Source organism: Staurois parvus, unplaced genomic scaffold (assembly GCF_062004578.1).
Source record: "Staurois parvus isolate SC_StPar_1 unplaced genomic scaffold, SC_StPar_1.0 ptg000382l, whole genome shotgun sequence".
In the NCBI taxonomy this organism is placed as follows: Eukaryota; Metazoa; Chordata; class Amphibia; order Anura; family Ranidae; genus Staurois; species Staurois parvus.
The window spans coordinates 1,575,542-1,600,019 of NW_028318178.1; the positions used below are offsets into that span (position 1 = coordinate 1,575,542).

Below are 24,478 nucleotides of genomic sequence, written 5' to 3' on the forward strand. Positions count from 1 at the left end.
TGTGTCTATATATTGCCAGTATCAATAACTATGAAAAACACTAGGAATACTTCAGGGACTGCAAATCCATTGACTGTGGAAATGGCATATAATGATGTCCATTACACTTACTTCTGTGCCATTGATGCAGAGTCTTAAAAGCCACAGCACCAGTAAACTTTGGCCTCATGCACTCTGCTCTGCAGTCAGCCAAAATTAGTTGTTGTCTCCACAGAAGTCTGTGGGGATTTCGCTAGAGACTGGCTGACTGCAGTGGTGTGGAGGAGATGGAAGTGTTATGGAACTGCAACTTTCATACCAAAGATCTCTAGCTCAGAGTATGGAGGTAAGCCTTCTGGACTTGTGTTCTTGGAGCACTTCCTTAAAATGCATTTTTTTTTCTTTCATTTAAAAATTTGATTGAACTTATATTTAATCTCTGTTCATATCTTTGTATTCTATGGTAGAAGTATGCACGTGTGGAAGAACACAAGAAAATTCCAGGTTGTGTTGTCCCTGATAAGAGGTGCCTTGAGAGCATACTATGTACTGCACTTTGCTATAATGCTGAACATTGGCAAATGTGATCTAAAAAGTTTTCAACAGGCGAAGTGAGAATTTATGTTTTGCAAACATGTTTTGGAACTCTAGTCTTCAGTGATGATAAAAACACATTTAGAACACTCACAGTGAATTACTATTTCACGTACATGACTAGTTCTGAAACATTCCCTTTAAGTAACCTGTGACATGAAATGAGGTTCCCTCAGTTCCTTTGAACTTACCTTGGGGGTTTCCAAAAAACTAGATGGCCCATCAGGACTTGTAGGAGTTCTGCAATCCGAGTCCTCTAAGTAAAAGACATCCTCATCCTCCAGTACCCGGTCCAGAAAACCGATGGCCTCCTCTTCCGCCTCCATTCCTTGTACAGTAGTTGGCTCAGTGTTCTCCATAATGTTCTATGCCCAATTTCTCCAACCCAGGAAGACCAGCAGGTACATGTCATGCTTGTCTCCTGCACATTTTCCCTGGCAAAGCTAGAGGAGCACGTTGAGTATCTCCCTCCACAAATCTGTCAAGGGCCTTCCTAATATCAGAAGCACCTATTCTCCCATCATTTCGGCTGTGTCTCCAGTCTTCAGTGCTCTTGTAATTTCACTTCTAGCACTAAGCAAGATGAAAGGAGGGGGAGCTGGAAAAATTTCTATCACTTCCTCAAAGCCTCTTCCTTTTTTTCTCTGTATTCTTCGTCTGCTTCAGTTAACCCTACACAGCAGCAGCGCAGCGTTCACCATGCCCTGTGTCACAGCTGAGGCTTTTCTGCTGATATCGGCTTGTCTTGCTCATTGAACTTTCCCTGCTGTGTTTGAACTGGCTTCTCAGCACACACAGGAAATGCTGTCTTGTTGGGCAGGCCTATACAGGCGGGGCTGCTGCTGATGTTTCTTCATTGGGTTGCCAGTAACCCCTCATATCCCACATAAACTGCTGTAAAAGGAAACAAATGCATGATCCTAACGCATCAAGCAGTTGTATGATGAGGCTTACTGGGACTTCAGCAACTAGATATGTTACTCTGTAATATTATAGCATTATTTTTTCCTATTTAGATGTAGACAGGGATAACTAGATAATGAGCTAACAACATTTCCCTTCCCATATTAGCAGAAAAGAAACAAAGCACAAGGGGTCACAAGTATCAAATGACAGCAAAACGGATTGGATTCCAACTTGTATTTATTGTTCAATTTTGACAGCTTATTGGTTTACTATTTTAGATTGTTAAAAGAAAATATTAATGCAAAGTTGAATGATAATTACTGCAAGATATAAACAACAGCATTCACAGAGCTGTCCAGTGCTGATCCAATTCTTTCAGAATTTGTAGTAATTTTTTTATTTTTACTGTGAAATCAATAGAAAAAAAAACATGTCCCTCTCCTCTCATCAGAAATTCCATATCACACCTTAAGCCTCATACACAGGATGAGAATATCAGACAAATGAGTGTCCGGTTTTTGTTTTTTTTTGCTAGTCTCATATTGAAAATGATCAGATTACTAAAGTTACGAAAATTCTCATAAGAGAATACAACGTCCCCCGATGATGTAATGTATTCTTTCATTTCTGAGCATGCGCGGTCAGGAATACTCGATTTTTATAGACGAATACTATACAGATAATTTTCTAAAAGCTGTGCACTAATGATCAGATTATCGGATGATCACTCTGAAAGCGGTATTTTGTGCCCGATTTTCTCATCGTGTGTACTAGGAATTGGGCACATATGCTACTAACAGAGTGACCACGAGTATGTCTCCATGTTAACACCAGCCCATAGAGCCATCAGCATGGTGCTTCATGATATTGGGACACCTCCACAAAACACCAGTCAGGTGCTGATGGGTACTAGGTTCTTCTAGATCAGTGGTGTTCAATTAAAGAAGTAGAGCCAAAGCTTGTTTGGCTGTACTTCTCCTGTGGATCACAGGAGTGTAGTTTGTTCTGCACTCCTGTGACCTGTTTTCAGCGAGTGGGCTAAAGACTGCTGTCGGCTGACGTCACTCTGCCAGTCCTGGATGGGAAAAGATCCAGACTTAAAAGTCAAGATCCACCCAGAGGTCTGGATCAGCACCTGGTTCAGCCTCTCAGTGAGCTGATGAGAGACTGAGCCAGCCGTTTCCACCAACTCAGTGTGGCAGTGAGCACTGGGGTGGGTGGGGGGCAGAGCAAACAGCGTTGACTGACAGTCACCACTCTTTGCTCAGAGCAGCAGGGAGAACTGAGAGATCAGTGGTGTCTGATCGCTCAGTTCCCACCCTTAGAGCTGGCGGGGGACAAATGCAGTATCAGATCAATGCTGCATCCACCAAAGTAAGTATGATTTTAAAAAAACACATACTTCCCTTTTATAGCAGTAAGGGATTGGGAAAGAGCAGAGCCATTGTAAGAAACTCCCTATGCTACCTGATGCCAGAAAAAAACAAAAAAAAAAAATAGTTGAAAAACATTCTAATTAAGTTCCACTCCTGGATTTAATAAAATATAGTCCCAGAATGCAGGAATCTCCATGAAGGAATAACTGTAGTACATTATTGCTTTGCGCTATACATTTATTGGTTAATTACTTCGTAGTTTCAATACAAAACATTCTTGCAAGGTTCTAATAAAGCGGTCTATAGATGGATCGAAATCCAGCCAGTTCAGCAGGGACAGGATGACTTTCCATCCATCTATTGCCATTCTTACTCAACAGGAGTTGATTTACGAATCTGTGATCAACTTTTGTCAAATGGGATGTTGCAAAATTTTCATTTGAACAGCATCTGCAGCACTGATCAGTGTATTCTGACAGCAGAGAAGCCCCTCAATACAATAGCTAAACAGGGAAGATCCCTCCATTCACCTCACTTGTGTGGATGGGGGAATCCATTTGTTTTTTTTTTTCATAAACCATTGGTTGCCAGCTTTAGGCCCAACATGAGCAGCACAGCCAAGGCACTGAATAAACCCCTATACACGGTCTTTACAAAGTCGGCTGGCCAGCAGATTAGGACTTACAGAGAAAACATTGTGGTCGTACAGCACTGGAATACAGTCATTGCATTTAAGTCCTGTATATGCCCCAGAATTCCATCTGTACAGGAAGGGATAGTGCCCTCTATGCTGGTCTACTCAGCTCTCCGTCTCTAAACTCATGATCTGGTGATGGAAGAGGAAAGTATCACAATACAGACACATGTACAAGTCACAAAACAGGTCACACTAGCAAGGATCTCTCATAGCAACAGGAAGGAGGGTCAGCCTCACACCGGAGGATTGATGAATATAGTGTATATTTATTGATCCATAGGACACACAAAACACCAGGACATGAATACATACATTGTATATGGACCTCACCCTTGCTAAACAAACATTGTCAGGGCACATCAATGTTCCATTGTATGTGGTAGTAGGGTGTGGCACTAGACAACCACTGTTCATTCTTTATCAGTGTAGACCAGCCTTTCTCAACTAGGGTGCCGCAAGAGGTCTTCAGGGGTGCCGTGGGGAGAATGTTGTCACTTGAGCCCGAGCTCCCGATCCCCAGCCACACTGTACATCGGCACTAGGAGCCGTCACACCGCTCAGCAAAGGGAAGGGGAGTGTCTTCTGTGCTCTCTGCCTCCCCCTAGAGTGCAGTACCCAGGGGAGAGAGAGAGAGGGGGGGAGAGAGAGGGGGAGGGAGAGAGGGGGGGAGAGGGGGAGGGAGAGAGGGGGGGAGAGGGGGAGGGAGAGAGGGGGGGAGAGGGAGAGAGTGTGTGTGTGTGTGTGTGCTTTTAATCTCAACCCCCTTTTTCCTGTCCTTTCAGAACTGCTTTTAAAAGACTTGTTCATAATAGCAGCAAGAACCACGGCTCCTCTGAAAAGCAATCCATGCTCAGATCATTTTTCAGAGGCATTTGACAGCTGGTAAAGAGGAAATATGTTGCCTCCTCACCACCTAGTTTAACCCCATAAAAAGCAGCATGGATCACCACAACTGCGTGCAATGCACACACAGTTGTGCGGTGGTTGTAGTTCAACCCCATTCACCTGGAGGTATACTTCCAGCTGTGGCAACATCATGTGTATACCCCCAGCTGCTGTTTCTGCAGCTAAAGGGGGAGCAGTTGGGGGTGGTAAAAAGCAGCTCAATTGTGTGGTTTTACCGCATTCCAACCTAACAGGTGAACAGTCCCTTGGTTCACATCTGTGTGGCTGTGTGTAGGGCAGCCCATTCATTTCAATGGGCTGCCTTACCCGCAGAAATGCACGGAAAGTCGTCACTTACCTTAATTTTAAAATTGTACCAAAAGCACCCCGCGTTTGCCGATGTCTGGGGGTACCCCTAAAGAGCAGAGCATTTGTATGCGTGTCAGGAATGAGCGCGATTTTGCGTACATTCCGTGACACACAGTAATGTGAACCAAGCCTTGGACAGGGGTGCCTCATGACTGAAAACACTTTTCAAGGGCTCCCTGACTGGAAAAAGGTTGAGAAACACTGGTGTAGACCAGTGGTTCCCAAACTCAATCCTCAAGTACCCCTAACAGGTCACGTTTTCAGGATTTCCTTCACCTTGCAGAGGTGCTTTAAAACCATCTCAATCATATGGTATTTAGGACAGCTATTTTATTAAGGGAAATTCCTAAATCATGACCTGTTGGAGGTACTTAAGGACTTGGGTTGGAAACCACTGGCGTAGATGACTGGAAAACAGGAATCAAATTTCCAAGCCATCTGATCTCTAGCTGGCATGTGGTCTCCTATGCAAACACCGTACATGGTGTGACTGTCACATGACTGGCTGCATTATACATCAGTATCTTTGATTATATGATTGTAAAGGATGAGAAAACCTTGCAATGCGTTTCGCTGGATTTCACCACCCACTGTCGTAAATGCAAGGGATAACATTGCACAGATTGCACTGCCTTGTCTACCCAGGGCTAGTACAATGTTTCTGCACTTACAGCAACTTGTTAAACTTGCACCTGTGGACAGAGACAGTATCAAAAATAATGGCTGCTTCCTTTTGTAGCTCAGTGCATGCATTGGACAAAGCCATTATTCATTTTGAGGTGTCCCTGTGTAAAAGTTACCAGGGACACCGTGCCAGCTCAGACAAACTACTATCTGTGAATATCCCCATTTAGAAATTGGTGCTGCACAGAGGATTTCCAAATCAGAGAAAAATTAAAGGAAAAACCATGCGAGAGAGGTATGTATGCCCAGGGTTGGCAACCTGCTGATCGCAATCTGGGCTTGCCGACCCACCATCCCAGAGCATCAGAGTGCATTGAGCTGGTGCCTGCAGTGGAAGAAGCAGGTGGCCGCAGAGGGATCAGGAGCCACATGGACCGATGTTTGTTACGCAGGCTCCTGTCCCAGGACTGATACCATGTACACTTCATCTGGGTCCTTTCTAGCAGCCTGGACATGACGAGAGAACGATGCCAGCAGCAGCTGGAAGAGGAAAAGAAGGACAGTGTATTAAACGTATAGACTGTGCTTTTGCAATTGGCATATTAGCGCCTATAAAAGGGTTAACAACTATTAGGCTGCTTTCACACCGATGCGTGGGTGCAGTGCACAAAACCACACACTTCTGTTATATCTTGCGGGTGTGGTGCGGTTTCTGAAAGCGCAGCAACAGCCCTGAATACAGGAGTTTTGGTGCGCTTTCAGAAAGTGCACCACACCCACCAGATATAATAGAAGTCTACAGCAAAGTGCAGCCAACCCGCAGGAAAGCGGAGCAGTGTGAAAGTGTGCTTATAGGGGGCTCAGGAGTGTAAGGGTTTGTTTACATTTGCAGTTTAGAGGCAGTAAAACTCCAAAGTTGAGATGTGTTTTTACCACATACCCTCAACCACTGGTGTAGAATCAGGGGTCACAAGGCAACCCCACCTCTTGCTCCAGGGGGCCTGCATGGCCTTCCCTGTCACATTCTGTTTTATGCTTGGACAGGAGGGGAGGCGTAGGCAGAATATATAGGTAGCGATCCTTTCCATTTTACTCCTGCAACCACTGAAAGCCGGCTTTTCTTCCTCTCCTCCTGCCGACATTCAGTAGTAGGAAAATGTTCATTACGCTATTCAAAAAATAATGAATAAAAATGCAAACTTTTGAACCATTTCATTATAATGTAGCCCGTGATTGCTTTCCAAATCGTTTAAGTGATCTTCGCTCTTTAAAAGGTTGACCACCCCTGATCTAGGATAAGGCTGAAGTTCACATTTAATTCTTTTAATTTCTTCCACAAAGATCTGTGTGATGTGCAAAGAACTATTTAGATCTAGAAACTAAGCAATTGTGATTATGAATTGTATGATTCTTCACAGATTGGGCAAATCTGAATGAACAAGTTCAAGTGGATTAAATGAGAAAAAAATCCAGATTTTCAGTGATTAGTTGTACTTAAAGGAGATCCCCACTCATTAAAATACCTTTTTCTCTCCTGGTTCCTCCCCCTTATAAAATCGATAAAGTGTTCTAATTTTTGGAAAAGTTTTGTATCTTTGTTTGATGGACCACAGCACTTCCTGCTTTCTCGTCTAGATGAGAATTACATGTGGATACCCGCTGCTTCTTTGGATGTGTGTCATATGGGCCATGAGAGTCTGCGCATGTGCAAACATGACACGGGCCTCTGCCTGGTATTATGGAACTGGCAGAGACCTGCAGAACATCTAGGCCAGCCTTTCTCAACCAGGGTGCCCAGGCACCCTGGGGTGCCTTGGGGTTTCTTCAGGGGTGCCTTGGCAAAATGTCTAAAAATTGCCCAAATCTTGTATACAATCCAGTGGGTGGAACAAGCCTGCCTTTTAGTTACACAAAGCCAGTTTCATTGTGCACCATTATGACTTTCTAGCCGGCGGCCTGACAGCATCCTAGTTTGACCCTCCCCTGCCCCTCTCCATCAATGCTGGGGTCACATTAGCTCAGTGATGGAGAAAAATTGAGGGAGAAGAGAAACATGGGAATACTTGTCAGTACCAGTATGCAAAAGTGTATTTGATTTGGAAGAATAAATCACCTCTAATGTTGGGTGTCCTACATGTGTGGGTGTTGCTGCGTTATATAAAACTATTAGAATAGTTTTTTACATTTTAGAATGGGGTGCCCATTTAAAATTATGGACAGTCTAGAGACTCGAGGCACCCCATAAAATGGGGTGCCTCAAGACTGTCCATAATTATAATGGGTGCCTCAGGACTGTCCATAATTTTAAAAGGGCAGCACAGTGGCTTAGTGCATGGAGTTTGCATGTTCTCCCTGTGCTTGTGTGGGTTTCCTCCCACACTCCAAAGACATGCTGGTAGGTTAATTGGATCCTGTCTAAATTGGCCCTAATATGTATGAATATGAGTTAGGAACCTTAGATTGTACGCCCCTTGAGGGTTAGGGATTGATGTGAATGTTCAATATATATGTGTAAAGCGCTGCGTAAATTGACAGCGCTATATAAGTACCTGAAATACATAAAATAAATAAAATAAAAAAGGTGCCTTGAGTGAAAAAAGGTTGAGAAACACTGATCTAGGCACACGTGGGGGATTCACGCACATGCGTAAACATGCCGCAGGGCTCAAAGTTCCAGATACCAGTGGCTTGTCATCGTATGTGCACAGACATAATGCAGGTCTATGCCAGTTGTCAAACACCTGGCAGAGACGTGGCACATCTTTGCATTCACAGGATAATTAAAGATGGCAGAGTGGAAGGAGAGCACCTGGAGGAGACTTACCTCGGGGTGAAGTTCCTCTTTAAAGTGCATGTGTGCCCAAACTGTGGACAATAGGCAACATGCTATTAGCAAGCAAAGAGCTTTGAAACAAGTCCTTAGTTACCTTTCTAGATGCTTTCATGCAGAACTCAAGTCCATATACTCACCTCCTCTCTAACATCCACAGTCCTCCAGGTGTCCCTCGCTGGCATCTTCTCCCTCAGTGCCGGTCTTTGGGCCTCTTCATTGACTGGTGCAGGAAAACATAACTCCTGCACATGCAAAGAAGTCATCTCGGCCCACAGGGACAGTTCTGCAGATGTAAGCTGAGCTGCGCACACGCACCTTAGTTTACATGCAGCAGAGCGCTGTGAGCAGGCAGGTAGGTGTGTTTTATTGCATAAGATACATTTCATGTTTCTTCTGCAAGAAACAGACTGCCTGCTCAGAAGTTATAGGAAATTGCCTTCGGTTCCACTTTAATGTGCAAAGATTCTCAAAGGTCACAACAAAAACTTTAAAGTCAGGTTTCAGTTTTTCAAAAAGTTTCAAGAGAAAGAAAAGCCGGACATTAACTATGCTTAAAAAAATATTCCCTCTCACCCTCCTACCTATCCTGCAAACCTGGTGTAAAAAAGATCTGTATACTTTTTTTTAAATCTGGTCACATGAGTCGTGATGTCACCCATAGGCTGCCATGGCCCAGTCTTGTGGGTGCTCCCTCCTCTCCCTGTGGCAGCCGCTCCCTGACAACAGGGAAGCCAGAGCTGCAGGATTATGTGACTAGACCAGATTAAAAGAGTTAAGTACACAGATTTTTTTTTTACACTAGGTATGCAAGAATAAGTAGGAGGAGGGATAGTTTTTAGAAATAGTTAATGCTTTTTTATTTTAACCATTTGCCGACCGCCCCATAGCATATACACTCACCAGCCACTTTATTAGGTACACCTTGCTAGTACCGGGATGGAACACTTTTCGCCTTCAGAACTGCCTTACTTCTTCGTGGCCTAGTTTCAACAAGGTGCTGGAAACATTCCTCTGAGATTTTGGTCCATATTGACATGATAGCATTTGCTGTTGTTGCAGATTTGTCGGCTGCACATCCATGATGCAAATTTCCCGTTCCACCACATCCCAAAGGTGCTCTATTGGATTGAGATCTGATGACTGTGGAAGCCATTGGAGCACAGTGAACTTATTGTCATGTTCAAGAAACTAGTTTGAGATGTTTTAAACCTTTGTGACATGATGCATTATCCTGCTGGAAATAGGCATTAGAAGATGGGTTCACTGTAGTCATAAAGGGATGGCCATGGTCAGCAACAATACTCAGGTAGGCCGTGGTGTTTAAATGATGCTCAGTTAGTAATAAGGGACTCAAAGTGTGCCAAGAAATTATCCCCACACCATTATACCAGCCTGAACCATTGATACAAGGCAGGATGGATCCATGCTTTCATGTGGTTTACACCAAATTCTGACCCTACCATCTGAATGTCACAGAGATGATATTCTGCATAACTTGGTTGTAACGAGTGGTTGAGTTACTGTTTCCTTCCTATCATCTCGGACCAGTCCGCCCATTCTCCTCTGACCTCAACAATGCATTTTTGTCCACACAATTGCTGCTCACTGGATGTTTTCTCTTTTTCGGACCATTCTCTGTAAACCCTAGAGATGGTTGTGCGTGAAAATCCCAGTAGATCAGTAGTTTTTTTAAATGCTGAGACCAGCTCGCCTGGCACCAACAACCATGCCGCATTCAAAGTCACTTAAATGCCCCTTCTTCCCCATTCTGATGCTCAGTTTGAACTTCAACAAGTCGTCTTTACCACGTCTAGATGCTTAAATGCATAGAGTTGTTGCCATGTGATTGGCCGATTAGCAATTTGTGTTACCAAGCAATTGAACAGGTATACCTAATAAACTGGCCGGTGAGTGTATACTGCTGCAAGGAGGCCACGATTTGTCACAACAGAAGCCAATCAGTGGGTGCCAGCCAATGGATGAGCGCCGGCATCTGTGGATTGTCTGTGAGACTGACAGAACACAGCTCTGCCTATGTAAACAAGGCAGAGCTGTGTCCTGTCAGCGGCAATCTGCTGAAAGAGAATCCAGCACATTAACTAGTAACAGCACACACAGTACCATTTCACTTAGCTAGGCACACAGTTAACCCTTTGATCACACCAGATGTTAAACCCCTTTCCATTTCGTGTCATTAGTACAGTGTCCGTGCACATTTTTAGTATTGGAGTCACTTGTTCCCACAAAGTGTCAGTCAGTGTCAGATTGTCCGCCGCAATATCACAGACCCACTATAAATTACTGATCGCCACCATTATTAGTGTGTATATATATATATATATATATATATATATATATATATATATATATAAATATAGTATATATACTCACCACAGTTTGTAGACACTATGTTTGCGCAAACCAATCAATATTTTTTTTTTGGGGGGGGGGGGTGTTACCAAAAATATGTATCAGAATACATACTGGCCTAAATTTATGAAGCAATTTGATTTTGTAAATTTTTTTTATTGGATATGTTTATAGGAGAAAAAAGAAAATATTGTTTTTTTTGTTCCCAATATTTTCGGCCTCTGTTTATAGCATAAAAAACAAAAAACCCAGAGGTGATCAAATACCAAAAAAGGAAAGCCCTATTTGTGAGGGAAAAAATGGCATGCATTTCATTTATGTACAGCATTGCATGACACACAATTGTCAGTTAAAATAACGCAGTGCTGTATTGCAAAAAAATAGCCTGCTCAGGAAGGGGGGTAAATATTCCTGTGGTCAAGTGGTTAACACCTCATGTTTGTTTTCATGAGAGGGCTGTTGGGCTGCCAAGACCTGCTCTCACGAAAAAAAAAAAAAAAAAAATAAGACTCCACTGCCTATGTTGTGAACTTTGAAAAGTAATAACTACACAATGCCTATAAACACAGAGATGAATGAGGGCTTATTTTAAATGCTTTTACAGCTTGCTCACAATTAGTAAAAACTTTAGTGTGAGTGCATGATTTTGGTGCAGGTACACTCACAGAGGCTGCATTTGAAGCTCTTAAAGTGATATTAAAAGGTCCTTTTTTAAAAAATACCAAACATGTTATACTTCCGTGCTCTGTGCAATGGTCTTGCACAGAGCAGCCCTGATCCTCCTCTTCTCAGGTCCCCTGCTGGTGCTCCTGGCTCCCGAGCCTCGCTCTGTGTCCATAAGTCACTGATCGGGGCTCGGCCCCACCCCCTGCTCCCTTCTAACTGGCTGTGATTGACAGCGGAGGGAGCCAATGTCTCCTGCTGCTGTCTCTTACCCAATGAGAAGAGAGAGAGACCCAGGATGGCAGCCGCTATCTTCCACATCACTGGATGGAGATCATGCTCAGGTAAATATTGGGGGGGTGCTACATACAGAAGGTTTTTTACCTTCATTCACAGAATGCATGAAGGTAAAAAACCGTCAGCCTTTTGAACCACTTTAATATCTAACTGAATATCCAGCACTATAACGGGTGATGTAAACAGCATTCTAAGCCATAATATCAGTCTTGATTTTGTATCAGATATTCATGCACTTTGTTGCACATGCAGAACATTCTGTAACAGAAATCCACACTGTTCAAAGGTCAGTGTTTCCTCCAAGTAACAACAAATCTCTGAAGACTTCAAAATTACCAACGTTTTAAACTGTAAACTAGAGTGTGTGTGTTTAAGACTGAAAAACTAAATGCCATTTAAAAAGGGAAGTTCTGAAATGGGATGTGAAAACACAGTATTCTGCTGAACAACCCATTATACCCTGAAATGTCTGCAGTGATAGTAAGGGCCAGTTCACAAGTATGCAGAGTGGATGCGGTTTGAACCACATCCAATCCGCACAACATGAAAAATAGCATTGCTTCCTATGGTGCCTGTTCACATATGTCCAGTTCAGGTGCAGATTACGTCTACTGACTTCTATGGGAACAGTTTCTAAACTGCACGTCATCAGTTGTGAAAAGGATAAGATCCTGACCTGAACCTGATCTAAACCTGTCCTGAACCACTAAACAACTACTGTACCAAGCAGCTGTGAAACCTGAGCTTCAATCCGCACTGCACATGTGTGAATAAGCACTGAAGATATGCTGTGGTATCTGGCACCAGGCTGTCAGCAGCAGATCCTTTAAATTGTTACTAAACCCAGGACCCTGCATTCACTATATCCGATCTCACACGGTACACAGAACATGGAAGTGCAATTATTTTAGTAAATATAAACTGAAAAATACCTTTTCTCATCAGCGGTATATAGCAGTCTTGTGACTTCTATCAGTGTCCAGCAGAGCACTGGTTAAAGCTTGTAGGAGGAATTTTCATTCTCCTCGGACTATCCTATGAGGATGCATGACACCCTGATCCTCTGTCTGGACAATGCTGATTGGCCTTGTGCTGATCACATGCACCCTCCCAAAACTCTCTAGCAATACACACCAAACTGAGCATGTGCAGATTGCCTCCTAGGACTCTGTACTATCAGCTGATGGATTGGGGAGCATGGAAGAAGGGACGGATCAGAGAAGACCAGAAGATCAGAGAAGATCACACAGCCTTTTTACACAATGCGGAGGATCAACTCCTTAGATGCCACAGTGAGTATAGCAAGTATGCTTTACTACACATACAGACTGATTTTACTGTTGTGGGCTTACGTCCTGTAAGTTGTGAAGTGGGCCTCCATGCATAGGACTTTCAGCACATTCCACAGATACTCAATTGGATCGAGATCTTGACAATTTGGAGGCAAAGCTAACATTTCAAACTTGTTGTGTTCCTCGAATCACTACCATCAAGGAATACCATTTCCATGAAGGAGTGTACTTGGTCAGCAACAATGTTTAGGTAGGTGGTACGTCAAGTAACATCCACATGAATGGCAGGACCATTCATAATTATATTGGTCCAGCTTGGACCAATGTAAGTGTGCATGCATTATACTTGGCCTGATGGAAGCTGGAAATCACGGCCATAGACACAACTACTAGAGTGATTGTTGCTAGTTTATGGGATTCAAGCATTTGCCCTGCTGCTTAGTGCATTCTGGAGGTCGCTCATATGACACAGGCGTCATTCAGAGAACACTTTGCATTTTCTCAATAGAAACTGTGATCTATGATTGGACTAGTGATATCACCACCCCAACTGATCCAATCAGAACACTTTGCATTCAACAAGGGAACACAAACTGTTCACTGAATGGCACCCATGCTCAGCGAATGATTTCATGTGTTCAGCAGGCAGCAGGGCAGCCGCTCAGCACAAGATCCGGAAGCTAAAGGTAATGGTGCCTTCTACAATCATTTCTAGTTTCCACTGGGATGTCACAAGTATGATACATCCATATTTACGTTGGCTCAAGCTGGACCAATGAAACTGTGCAAAAATCTCCATACCTAAACTTCAGCTTTAAATATAAAGCTTTCATTTAAAAAAAATGCATAGTCATCCTGCCAAAATTACCAACAAGAGGAAATGACTGCTTTAAAAGTGACATCACATCCCCCATACACACACCTCCTGATTATACTGGAAAAATAAATATCAGAAGATGAGTCTACTAATAGATGGGCACTGTGCCTGCTGAGCTCATATTTATTTCTATGTGGGAAAAGGGAAGCATAATAAAAAAAATGCCCCATGAAAACCAAATCAGAGCCTCCGCTCCAGACTTGTAGGATCTGCACTATTTGTGATAAGAAACATCCAATTTCCATAAGCAGCTGATGGCTTTGTGGATGTGCACGTTACTGTGTGTATTTACATAGCCCAGTTCCCTATATTCTTTAGAGAACACACTGCCCCTTTATTGTTTAAAAAGGCAATGATACAGTGCCAGAACTGTATGTTTTATTCTTTTTTTAGTATTTCTGTGTTTTGATGTTTTATGAACAGTCTTTTATTATGGATAAAGCATTGTAGAAGGTGAAAGAACACTACATCTGCTTTTCCACTCACCAAACAGGAATATAATAAATATAAATGACATTGCTCAAATATCCCATCCCTCTGGTAGAATACATTCACAGAATGTTCTACGTGATGGCAAAAGTTGCAAAAACAGATTTCACCAGAAAGTGATGTTCACTAGAGTCTCAGCTATCCCCTCTTCTCATTGGCTGAGACAGAAGCAGGAGCCATTGGCTCCCACTGCTGTAAATCACAGCCAGTGAGCCAATGAGAAGAGGGGGCAGGGCAGAGACGCAGCTGCGTGTGTGAATGGACACACGGAGCAGCGGGTGCCCCCATAGCAAGTTGCTTGCTGTGGGGGCACCCAACAGGAGGGAGGGGCCAGAAGAGCCTGCAGGGGACCCGTGAAGAGGAGGATCCAGGCTGCTCTGTGCAAAATAATTGAACACCGCAGGTAGACACCTTTCTTATTTTTTTCTTAAAACAAAATAAACCTTTAGAATCACTAAATTCTTCTAACATATTGTACGTAAAAATTAGCCCCAATTGCAAGCTTCTTACTGTGTTTAAGAGGTTTGAAAATTCATTCCTCCCGGGATAAGCCAGCGCCATCTTAAAGTGTTGTTTTCTGTGTCCGTAGTACAAAATACGTCCACCATTTCATGTAGCCCTTGCTATAATCTTGCGCATAAGCAATAGTTTCTTAGCCAAGCCTCCTACTTCTGAGGTTGAGAATGTAATCTTGTGGTATTGGAGTGCAGTGCCACAGGGAGCAAATATGGCGGTCATGAACTGATGGCACAAAGAGCATTCCATGAATCGCGGGAGAGATGCGCATGCACTGGTGACGTCATTACAGAGAACGGGACAAATTACAAGCAAACTGAACAAGTAAAGTGACATCTGAGTACAGCAAATAATAGTGCTTTTAATACTGATTAATATGTGCCAAGAAGTTGGGAGAAAGTTTACTACCACTTTAATAGAAAATATTTGTAAACTTTTTAACATTTTGTTTTAAGATGCTGTCAATGTACCTTTCCCAGCACAAGGCACACTGGGGGGACATTTATCAAGAAAATGAGCGAGAAAAAGGTTGCTTCTCCTTCAGCAGAGATTCTTCAACATGTTTACAGATCTGTGTGTCTGTATTCCTGGGCAGCCAAGTGCAACAGATTACAAAGTTTTTAGACTGATTTGTTAGTAAAGAAAAGACAGATTTTTCTTGCGGTCTCTGTTTAGCATTGATTTGAGTATGAAATAATTTGTAAATGTGTGCCCCCCCCCCCAAAAAATAGCTGGGCAGCTAGGTTTGTTGGTAAACAAATCACAACGATTGAAGAAAAAAACAAATCACATAGATTGGCTATCACAGTGACCTTATGATAGGGAATCAATCAACTGGTGAAAGACTTGCACTGTTGGAGACAGCATGGTCCTGGAACCAGAAACCCACACTGCTGCAGCCTACTAGTTGATTATGAAAATACCCCCCATTTATTGGAAAAAAAAGAAAGAAAATACGCCACACCCCAGGGCATCTGCTGAAAAATGTTACTTTAGGGATTGTAAGAGGAAATGGGTTAGGCTGCAATTCCATGTAAACATATTTCTCTACCTATTATAGAGCTGGGCAGGTTGGAATACTTGAAAGAACCCAACTCACTACTGCTCCAGGCAAGAGAGGGAAAAGTAGAATAGAAATCAGCAAAGTAAAAACCTGTCAGTGGTGAGAGACAGCTGGATGTTTGATACATTATGACATATATGTAACAAAATATAATGGTTTAAAAGGTACAATTAAAATCCATAGGGGCTTGAAACCAAATTTAAATTACGACATGTCTTGTTAAAAAAAAAAAAAAGGCTATCCTATGTAGCCAGTGGGGTGCTGGTATTGATATATTATTTCAAAATAATTTCCCCCCAAAAATCTCAAACATGGGACATGAGAAAGACAAAAGGATACAAAAGAAACAGAAATGCTACTTACTGTATATTGACCTGTCAGACTTTAATATTTTAAATTGTAAAACTCCTTTTCCAGGGGCATTATCTGAATGCTGTAGGTCTGTGTGATGGTTGGCCTCCTTCCCCTTCCTGTGTCCAGGCTCATTTCATTCAATATTCAAATCGTATAAACAATATGCAAACGTTAACAATATCCTTATCAATAATCTGCCTAATTTTACAGCTAAAAAAAAAAAAAAGTCAACACAGTGAGACAAAATATGAGCAGTATTAGCATAAAGAAAGACCTGAGGCACCTTAGGATAGAAGACAGAAACATTCTGCAGTGTGCAGAGCGGAGCACAGTCATGGCAAGACTGCATGTCACATTGGATGTGGCTTACAGAGCAATGGTTAGACATGATCTGTGCCTAATCACTGTATATACTGAACACATATGCTGCAGTCCTTGTGTCCACAAAATACGGTTAACTGGTGAAAGGAAAAATTCCCCAGCATCAAGTGTGAGGGAAAAAATGGGGGCAGTTGACAGTGGGGGCAAGAAGTACACAGAAGGTGCAATTGATGGTGGGAGAGGCAATACAGAAGGGGGTGGTTGATGGAGGGGACAAGCAATTCACAGATGAGGCAGTTGGTGATGGGGGCAGGCAGTACACGAAAGGGGCAGTTGATGATGGGACAGGTGGTACAGAGCGGTGCAGATGATGGTGGGACAGAGCGTTGCAGATGATGGTGGGACAGGTGGTACAGAGCGGGGCAGATGATGGTGGGACAGGTGGTACAGAGCGGGGCAGATGATGGTGAGACAGGTGGTACTAAGGGGGGCAGATGATGGTGGGACAGATGGTACAGAGCAGGGCAGTTGATGGTGGGACAGAGGGGGACAGTTGATGGTGGGGCAGGTGGCAAAGAGCGGTGCAGTTGATGGTGGGACAGGTGGTACAGAGCGGTGCACATGATGGTGGGACAGAGCGGGGCAGATGATGGTGGGACAGGTGTTACAGAGCGGGGCAGATGATGGTGAGACAGGTGGTACTAAGGGGGGCAGATGATGGTGGGACAGATGGTACAGAACGGGGCAGTTGATGGTGGGAAAATTGTCTTTTGCTTTTAACATTCGATTTTAAAATGTATTTTTAATGTAATTTCTGAACGATAACCATATACACTGGCTGAAAACTTGTTTGAACGAGAAAAGTTTTCCTTCCTGCCCCTACGAATATTCCCCTCACTGCAGTCAAAAACTATCAATTTGACCCCACTAACGATTAGAAAATCAAACAAATATTCTTGAAATGAAAATTCTCAAACGAAATTCTATACGTGTATAGCCAGCTTATGATTTAATGAATTAACTCACGCTACGGATTAACCCCTAGATGTCGAGCACGTGCAAATATGCGGCCTCTCAGCATCTGGGCCTTGACGCCGCGCGGCCACATATTTGCATGCCATTAGAAAATACATATGTATGCGTGCCCTGCGCGCTCCCAGCACATATGTCCGTGACTCACGGAAAGGTCCCGATCTCCCCTTAAGATCGGGACCTTTTCCGATTGTGTGACCACCGTGACAGCAAATCACGAAGGTCACATGATCCTAAAACACCGCCCGCCTCTCGGCTTCTGAAACTCTTAAAGGGCCGGGAGGCACCGGCGCAAAGGGGTTAATGAATGAACTCACGGTTAGGATTAATGAATGGACTCACGGTTAGGATTAATGAATGGACTCACGGTGAGGATTAATTGAATGAACTCATAAGGAGGAATGAACTCACGGTAAGGTTTAATGACTAAACTCACGGTGAGGAATGAACTCACGGTAAGGTTTAATGAATGAACTCACGGTAAGGTTTAATATATGAACTCACGGTACGGTTTAATTAATGTACTCACGGTAAGATTTAATGAACTCACGGTGAGGAATTAACTCACGGTGAGGAATTAACTCACGGTGAGGAATTAACTCACGATGAGGAATTAACTCACGATGAGGATTAAGGAATGAACTCACGGTGAGGATTAAAGGAATGAACTCACGGTGAGGATTAAAGGAATGAACTCACGGTGAGGATTAAAGGAATGAACTCACGGTGAGGATTAAAGGAATGAACTCACGGTGAGTATTAAGGAATGAACTCACGGTGAGTATTAAGGAATGAACTCACGGTGAGGATTAAGGAATGAACTCACGATGAAGATTAAGGAATGAACTCACGGTGAGGATTAAAGGAATGAACTCACGGTGAGGATTAAGGAATGAACTCACGGTGAGGATTAAGGAATGAACTCACGGTGAGGATTAAGAAATGAACTCACGGTGAGGATTAAGGAATGAACTCACGGTGAGGATTAAGGAATGAACTCACGGTGAGGATTAAGGAATGAACTCACGATGAAGATTAAGGAATGAACCCACGGCGAGGATTAAGAAATGAACTCACGGTGAGGATTAAGGAATGAACTCACGGCGAGGATTAAGGAATGAAGTCACGGCGAGGATTAAGGAATGAACTCACGGTGAGGATTAAAAGAATGAACTCATGGTGAGGATTAAAAGAATGAACTCAGGGTGAGGATTAAGGAATTAACTCAGGGTGAGGATTAAGGAATTAACTCAGGGTGAGGATTAAGGAATGAACTCACGGTGAGGATTAAGGAATGAACTCACGGTGAGGATTAAGGAATGAACTCACGGTGAGGATTAAGGAATGAACTCACAGTAAGGATTAATGAACTCACGGTGAGGAATGAACTCATGGTAAGGTTTAATGAATGAACTTACAGTATGGTTTAATGAATGTGCTCACGATGAAGAATGAACTCATGGTAAGGTTTAATGAATGAACTCACGGTGAGGAATGAACTCATGGTAAGGATTAATGAATGAACTCACGGGAAGGATTAATGAACACAGGGGAAGGATTAATGAATGAACTCACGGGAAGGATTAATGAATGAACTCATGGTAAGGATTAATGAATGAACTCATGGTAAGGATTAATGAATGAACTCATGGTAAGGATTAATGAACTCACGGGAAGGATTAAAGAATGAACTCACGGGAAGGATTAATGAACACATAGTAAGGATTAATGAATGAACACATGGGAAGGATTAATGAGCACACGGGAAGCATTAATGAATGAACTCACGGGAAGGATTAATGAATTAACTCACGGGAAGGATTAATGAATGAACACACGGGAAGGATTAATGAACTCATGGTAAGAATTAATGAATGAACACACGGGAAGGATTAATGAACACACGGGAAGGATTAATGAATGAACACACGGGAAGGATTAATGAATGAACTCATGGGAAGGATTAATGAACTCATGGCAAGGATTAATGAACTCACGGGAAGGATTAATGAATGAACACACGGGAAGGATTAACGAATGAACTCATGGGAAGGATTAATGAATGAACACACGGGAAGGATTAATGAACTCATGGGAAGGATTAATGAATGAACACACGGGAAGGATTAATGAATGAACTCATGGTAAGGATTAATAATTGAACTCATGGTATGGATTAATGAATGAACACACGGGAAGGATTAATGAATGAACTCATGGTAAGGATTAATGAATGAACTCATGGTAAGGATTAATGAATGAACTCATGGCAAGGATTAATGAATGAACTCATGGCAAGGATTAATGAATGAACACACGGGAAGGATTAATGAACACATGGGAAGGATTAATGAATGAAGTCATGGTAAGGATTAATGAATGAACACACGGGAAGGATTAATGAATGAACTCATGGGAAGGATTAATGAATGAACTCATGGGAAGGATTATTGAATGAACTCATAGGAAAGATTAATGAATGAACACACGGGAAGGATTAATGAATGAACACACGGGAAGGATTAATGAATGAACACACGGGAAGGATTAATGAATGAACACACGGGAAGGATTATTGAATGAACTCATAGGAAGGATTAATGAATGAACACACGGGAAGGATTAATGAACACACGGGAAGGATTAATGAATGAACTCACGGGAAGGATTAATGAACACACGGGAAGGATTAATGAATGAACACACGGGAAGGATTAATGAATGAACACACGGGAAGGATTAATGAATGAACTCACGGGAAGGATTAATGAACACACGGGAAGGATTAATGAATGAACACACGGGAAGGATTAATGAATGAACTCATGGGAAGGATTATTGAATGAACTCATAGGAAGGATTAATGAATGAACACACGGGAAGGATTAATGAACACACGGGAAGGATTAATGAATGAACACACGGGAAGGATTAATGAATGAACACAAGGGAAGGATTAATGAACTCATGGTAAGGATTATTAGTTTGATTCTTTTCAACTTTCCTTTTTGCTTCCTTGCTCCCAGGAATGTTGTGCTTTGCTGCCACCTGGTGGCCGCACAAGTATACTGAACCAAAGACTAAAGCTAGAAATAGCTTGCCGAAAGTGATGTGGCACAGTGTTGCTGTTGCTTTGGTAACATTATGATAATGACACTTGCAAACTGACTGCATTTGCAATGTAATCATTGCACGAGTACTGCTTCTTTATCATCACTAAGAAGGAACCATAGCAACAAGACACTGGGGAAAAGTTACAGTACACAAGAAATGTAGCTTTCTGCCCTTATCTCTACATTGTAATCCCTTAATAGGCAGAAAATCCTTCCCTTTCCTTTTAATTTGCCTGTGATAACCTATTATGGTAAACATTATTGTTTTAAAGTGGTAGTAAACCAAAAAAAATAGTTTCCTGCTGCAAGGTAATATCATAACATGCTAGTTTGCATTGCATACTAGCACATTATGAAAGACTTACTTTAGAATGAAGCCCTCACGTGGCAGAAGTCTTCCATCTTCACCCGGTCTGCCTTTCGATTTTGCGGGCTGTGGCTGCTTGATTGGCTGAGCCGCTGATGTTGATGCACGCACGTGGGAGTTTTGGCCACGGCACACAGCTCTGAAGGAACAGCTGGTATTGTCACCAGTTCCGGCTCCATAGAATATCTCCTAACCGGTGCACATTTAGGAGATATTCATTTTACCTACAGGTAAGTTTTATTGTAGGTAAAAATATACAAAGTGACTCAAAAAATGTGAACGCTTGTGAGCTGCTATGAGTGAAAAACTTACTGAAGTGCTAATGGTGAATCGCCTGCATCTAACACATACTCATACTAGTGTGCTAAATCCATATTATATACCACAATGTGCAGCGCTTCACTTAAAACTATAATTGTACATCAGTTGCCATTACTTATGTTGCATATCAAAAATGTGAACAATATTGTGAAATATGGAAAAAAAGAAATAAGAGTAAAATAGTAAAAAGCAGTATCGATATCCAATAGCAGTGTCCATATGATTATCAAATCATTTTCCCCTGATGAAGCCACGTGACCGGTGGCGTAACGCGTAAGGGAGGGGCTTTGACGTCACAACACTTGAAGGAAAAATTGTCTGAGTGCAGAAGGACCCCAAACAGCAGGATATAATCTCATCCATACTCTGGCCCATTTAAAAAGGGACACAAGCATTATATGATCTCACTTAACGGTTTGGTTATATACCTGAGGTGAAAGCACAACCGGTAGGGGGGCACGTCTATGCAAGTTTTTCTGCACATATTTTATTTTGGAAGCACGAGTTACTGCATTTTAAAAGTGAACTATGCAAGTCTGAGGAAATTTCATATATGGACTTTTTTGTTAATCATGTGGACACTGCTTTTTACTATTTTACTCTTTATTTTTTCATATTTCACAATATTGTTTACATTTTTGATATGCAACATAAGTAATGGCAACTGATGTAGAAATAGTTTTAAGTGAAGTGCGGCACATGGTGGTATAGAATACAAAGTGACTCTACTACCACATAAGTATAGCACTAGCAGAACTAATGCATAAGATGGGCAAGTATGGATTACTTCCATTTTTCATCATGTCAGTTTGCTGTGATCAGCAAAAAACTAAACCTAAAAGTCCAAACAAATACAAAGTTGGGATACATATGCTGAAGCTCTTCTACCTGCCAAAAGATTTGTACATTTGTCCAGCCATCCCTGGGATTTACACAGCCCTGCCAGACAGCTTCAGGTTGGTGATTGGATTTTTCTCTACAGTCTCCTCAGCCCACTGCTGCTCTAATCACAGGCTTGGAGCAAGGAGGTGTCCATCCTGTGTTTATTAGAGTGCTTATGGCAAGCAATTGTTATACATTATTCCGATGAGGTTTTTTTACGGTTATTCAAACCTACTTTAGGCTCCATTCAAATATATGCAAGCGTGTTTACGTTGTGGGTATAGCAGCCCATTCATTTCAATTGGTTGCTCTACCTGCAAGAAGCTTGGGAAAAGAAGTCCCTGGCATTTTTTTTTTCTTTTTTAGAAATTGCACCACAGCTGCAGATGCGTGAGGGGTGCCATTAACAACTAATAGCACCCATCTTTCCCTGTGTCTGCTGAAGTGCAGCATCTTTCTCTGTGACTGGGGAACATGCACACACAGATGTGAACCTAGCATTAAAGAGATTTACCCTCATTTTCTGTCAATACAACAGGGTCATAGACAAAAATAAAAATAGGTTTTAGCCTTCCCCTATTTTAATAAAGAAATACATTTTTATTTCTGTATGTGTTGCTGTTGGAGAGTCTGCCTAGTTTCTGTCTTGTAAAAAGTTGTCAGTAAAACAGGAAAATCTCCCTAATGAAGTCCAGGATAGCAGAAAAGAAATGGACAAAGGTTCTAATTTATGCCCATTCTATCCAAAAATTAAGGAAACATTTTGGCTGGATATATACTTTAAAGGGTAACTACACTTTTGTGGGGAAAAAATATAACTAGTAAAAACAAAAATTATTATAGCATATACAGCACAATTGCTACACAAGCCATATTGTAGCTGAATGTCATTAAAAGAGATGTACTATAAAAAAAAAAGTTTATACTCACCTAGGTGGATCGATCTGATACTGCATCTGTCCCCCACTGGCTCAGCAGTGAGAAATGATCGGTCAAACACTGTTTATTGCTCAGTTCTCCCCATCGCTCCGAGGAGAGAGCTGTGAAGGTCAGTCTCCTGCTCTCTGCTCTGCCCCTCCATGGTTCACTGGAGCGCCGGGCTGTGGAGGGGGCAGGAGGATCTGGCTCAAGGTCTGTGCAGCACAGCTGAAAGGCTGAGCCATGTGCCGGTCCAGGCTTCTGGGAGGATCCCAACCACATAGTCGCTATCTTTTCAGAGCCTGGACCAGCTCTGTGACATCAGCCGACAGTGGGCTTTAGGCAGCTATCAGCTGAAAACAGGTCACAGGAGAGCAAAACGAACTTCACTCCTGTAAACTGCAGGAGAAGTACAGTCAAACAGCTTAGCTATGCTTCTTTAAAAATGATCTTTCCTTTTTCAAGCTGTAGCAATATCATTTTCTATATAGTCAGCGCAATATGGCACCTGCAGGCATTCCATACTCGGTGTACAGAACTACCCCAGAAGGGTAATTTCCTGCTTGGGTGAAGCACTCTGCACTAAGCAATCATTCACACCAGAACACAATGTTCCATGAGCGTTCCCCGCACCGCATCTAAAAAGCACTGGGTGTGCAATCTGCTGCAGGTGTCAATGTACTCCTAATGACACTCCAAACACAGATTGCAAATGTGTTTGCCTGCCCCAGATCGCAAAGTACCGCAGTACCATGCAATCTGGTTACTGTGTTTTTAAAAGTAGCGCAAGCACTACTTTTGGTGCGATCCAGTGTGAAATTTACATCGCACTGTTTCCAGTGTAAACTGACAGTAAGATAAAAGTCAGGTTTTAGGTGTCCTCTGCAAAAAAAAAACCTGAATACCTGTGCAATTCAGTGCAGTGCAATTTTCAGCCCAATTATTTGGAAAAAGCACTGGAACCGTATGATACCGTGATACAATGCAATGTGGTGCTGTATGAGATCTAAGACACTGCTGCCTCTGATTGCTAGTTGGTGATGTTCCTCACTACAGTTCTTGCTGGAGGCTCTGGTATGAGAAAGCCTCTACACACAGTCCAAACAGAGACACAGTCTGTAGCGGTGATAGATCAGCTGAAGGCAGCCCACAGGCAAGAATGATAACTAGCCCATTCACCCCTACTAGCCTGGAGAGCTTCTTAAAAAATCAATTCCTCTTTAAATCTACAATTTCCTAATTCAGCCATTTCCAACTGGATCCAGCAATGGTCCCATTGACAATTCAAAAAGAAGTTACACACAAGTGCTTGAATGCATTTAGATGGATGCACATCAGCT

General features: G+C 42.4%; 1 protein-coding gene across 3 annotated transcripts in view; it reads right to left on the bottom strand.

Annotated features, from left to right (window-relative positions):
• Nucleotides 1-24,478, bottom strand: part of ABR (ABR activator of RhoGEF and GTPase) — a 370,766-nt gene that overhangs the window by 278,694 nt on the left and 67,594 nt on the right. Inside the window, exon 1 of one of the 3 annotated variants that reach the window (XM_089685741.1) lies at nt 765-1,338. The exons of the other annotated variants lie outside the window; for them this stretch is intronic. Within the exon in view, the coding sequence (XP_089541867.1) occupies nt 765-932 (168 nt within the window). The 5' untranslated portion in view covers nt 933-1,338. Of the gene's footprint in view, nt 1-764; nt 1,339-24,478 lie in introns of those variants that run through there. 3 annotated transcript variants of the gene reach the window in all.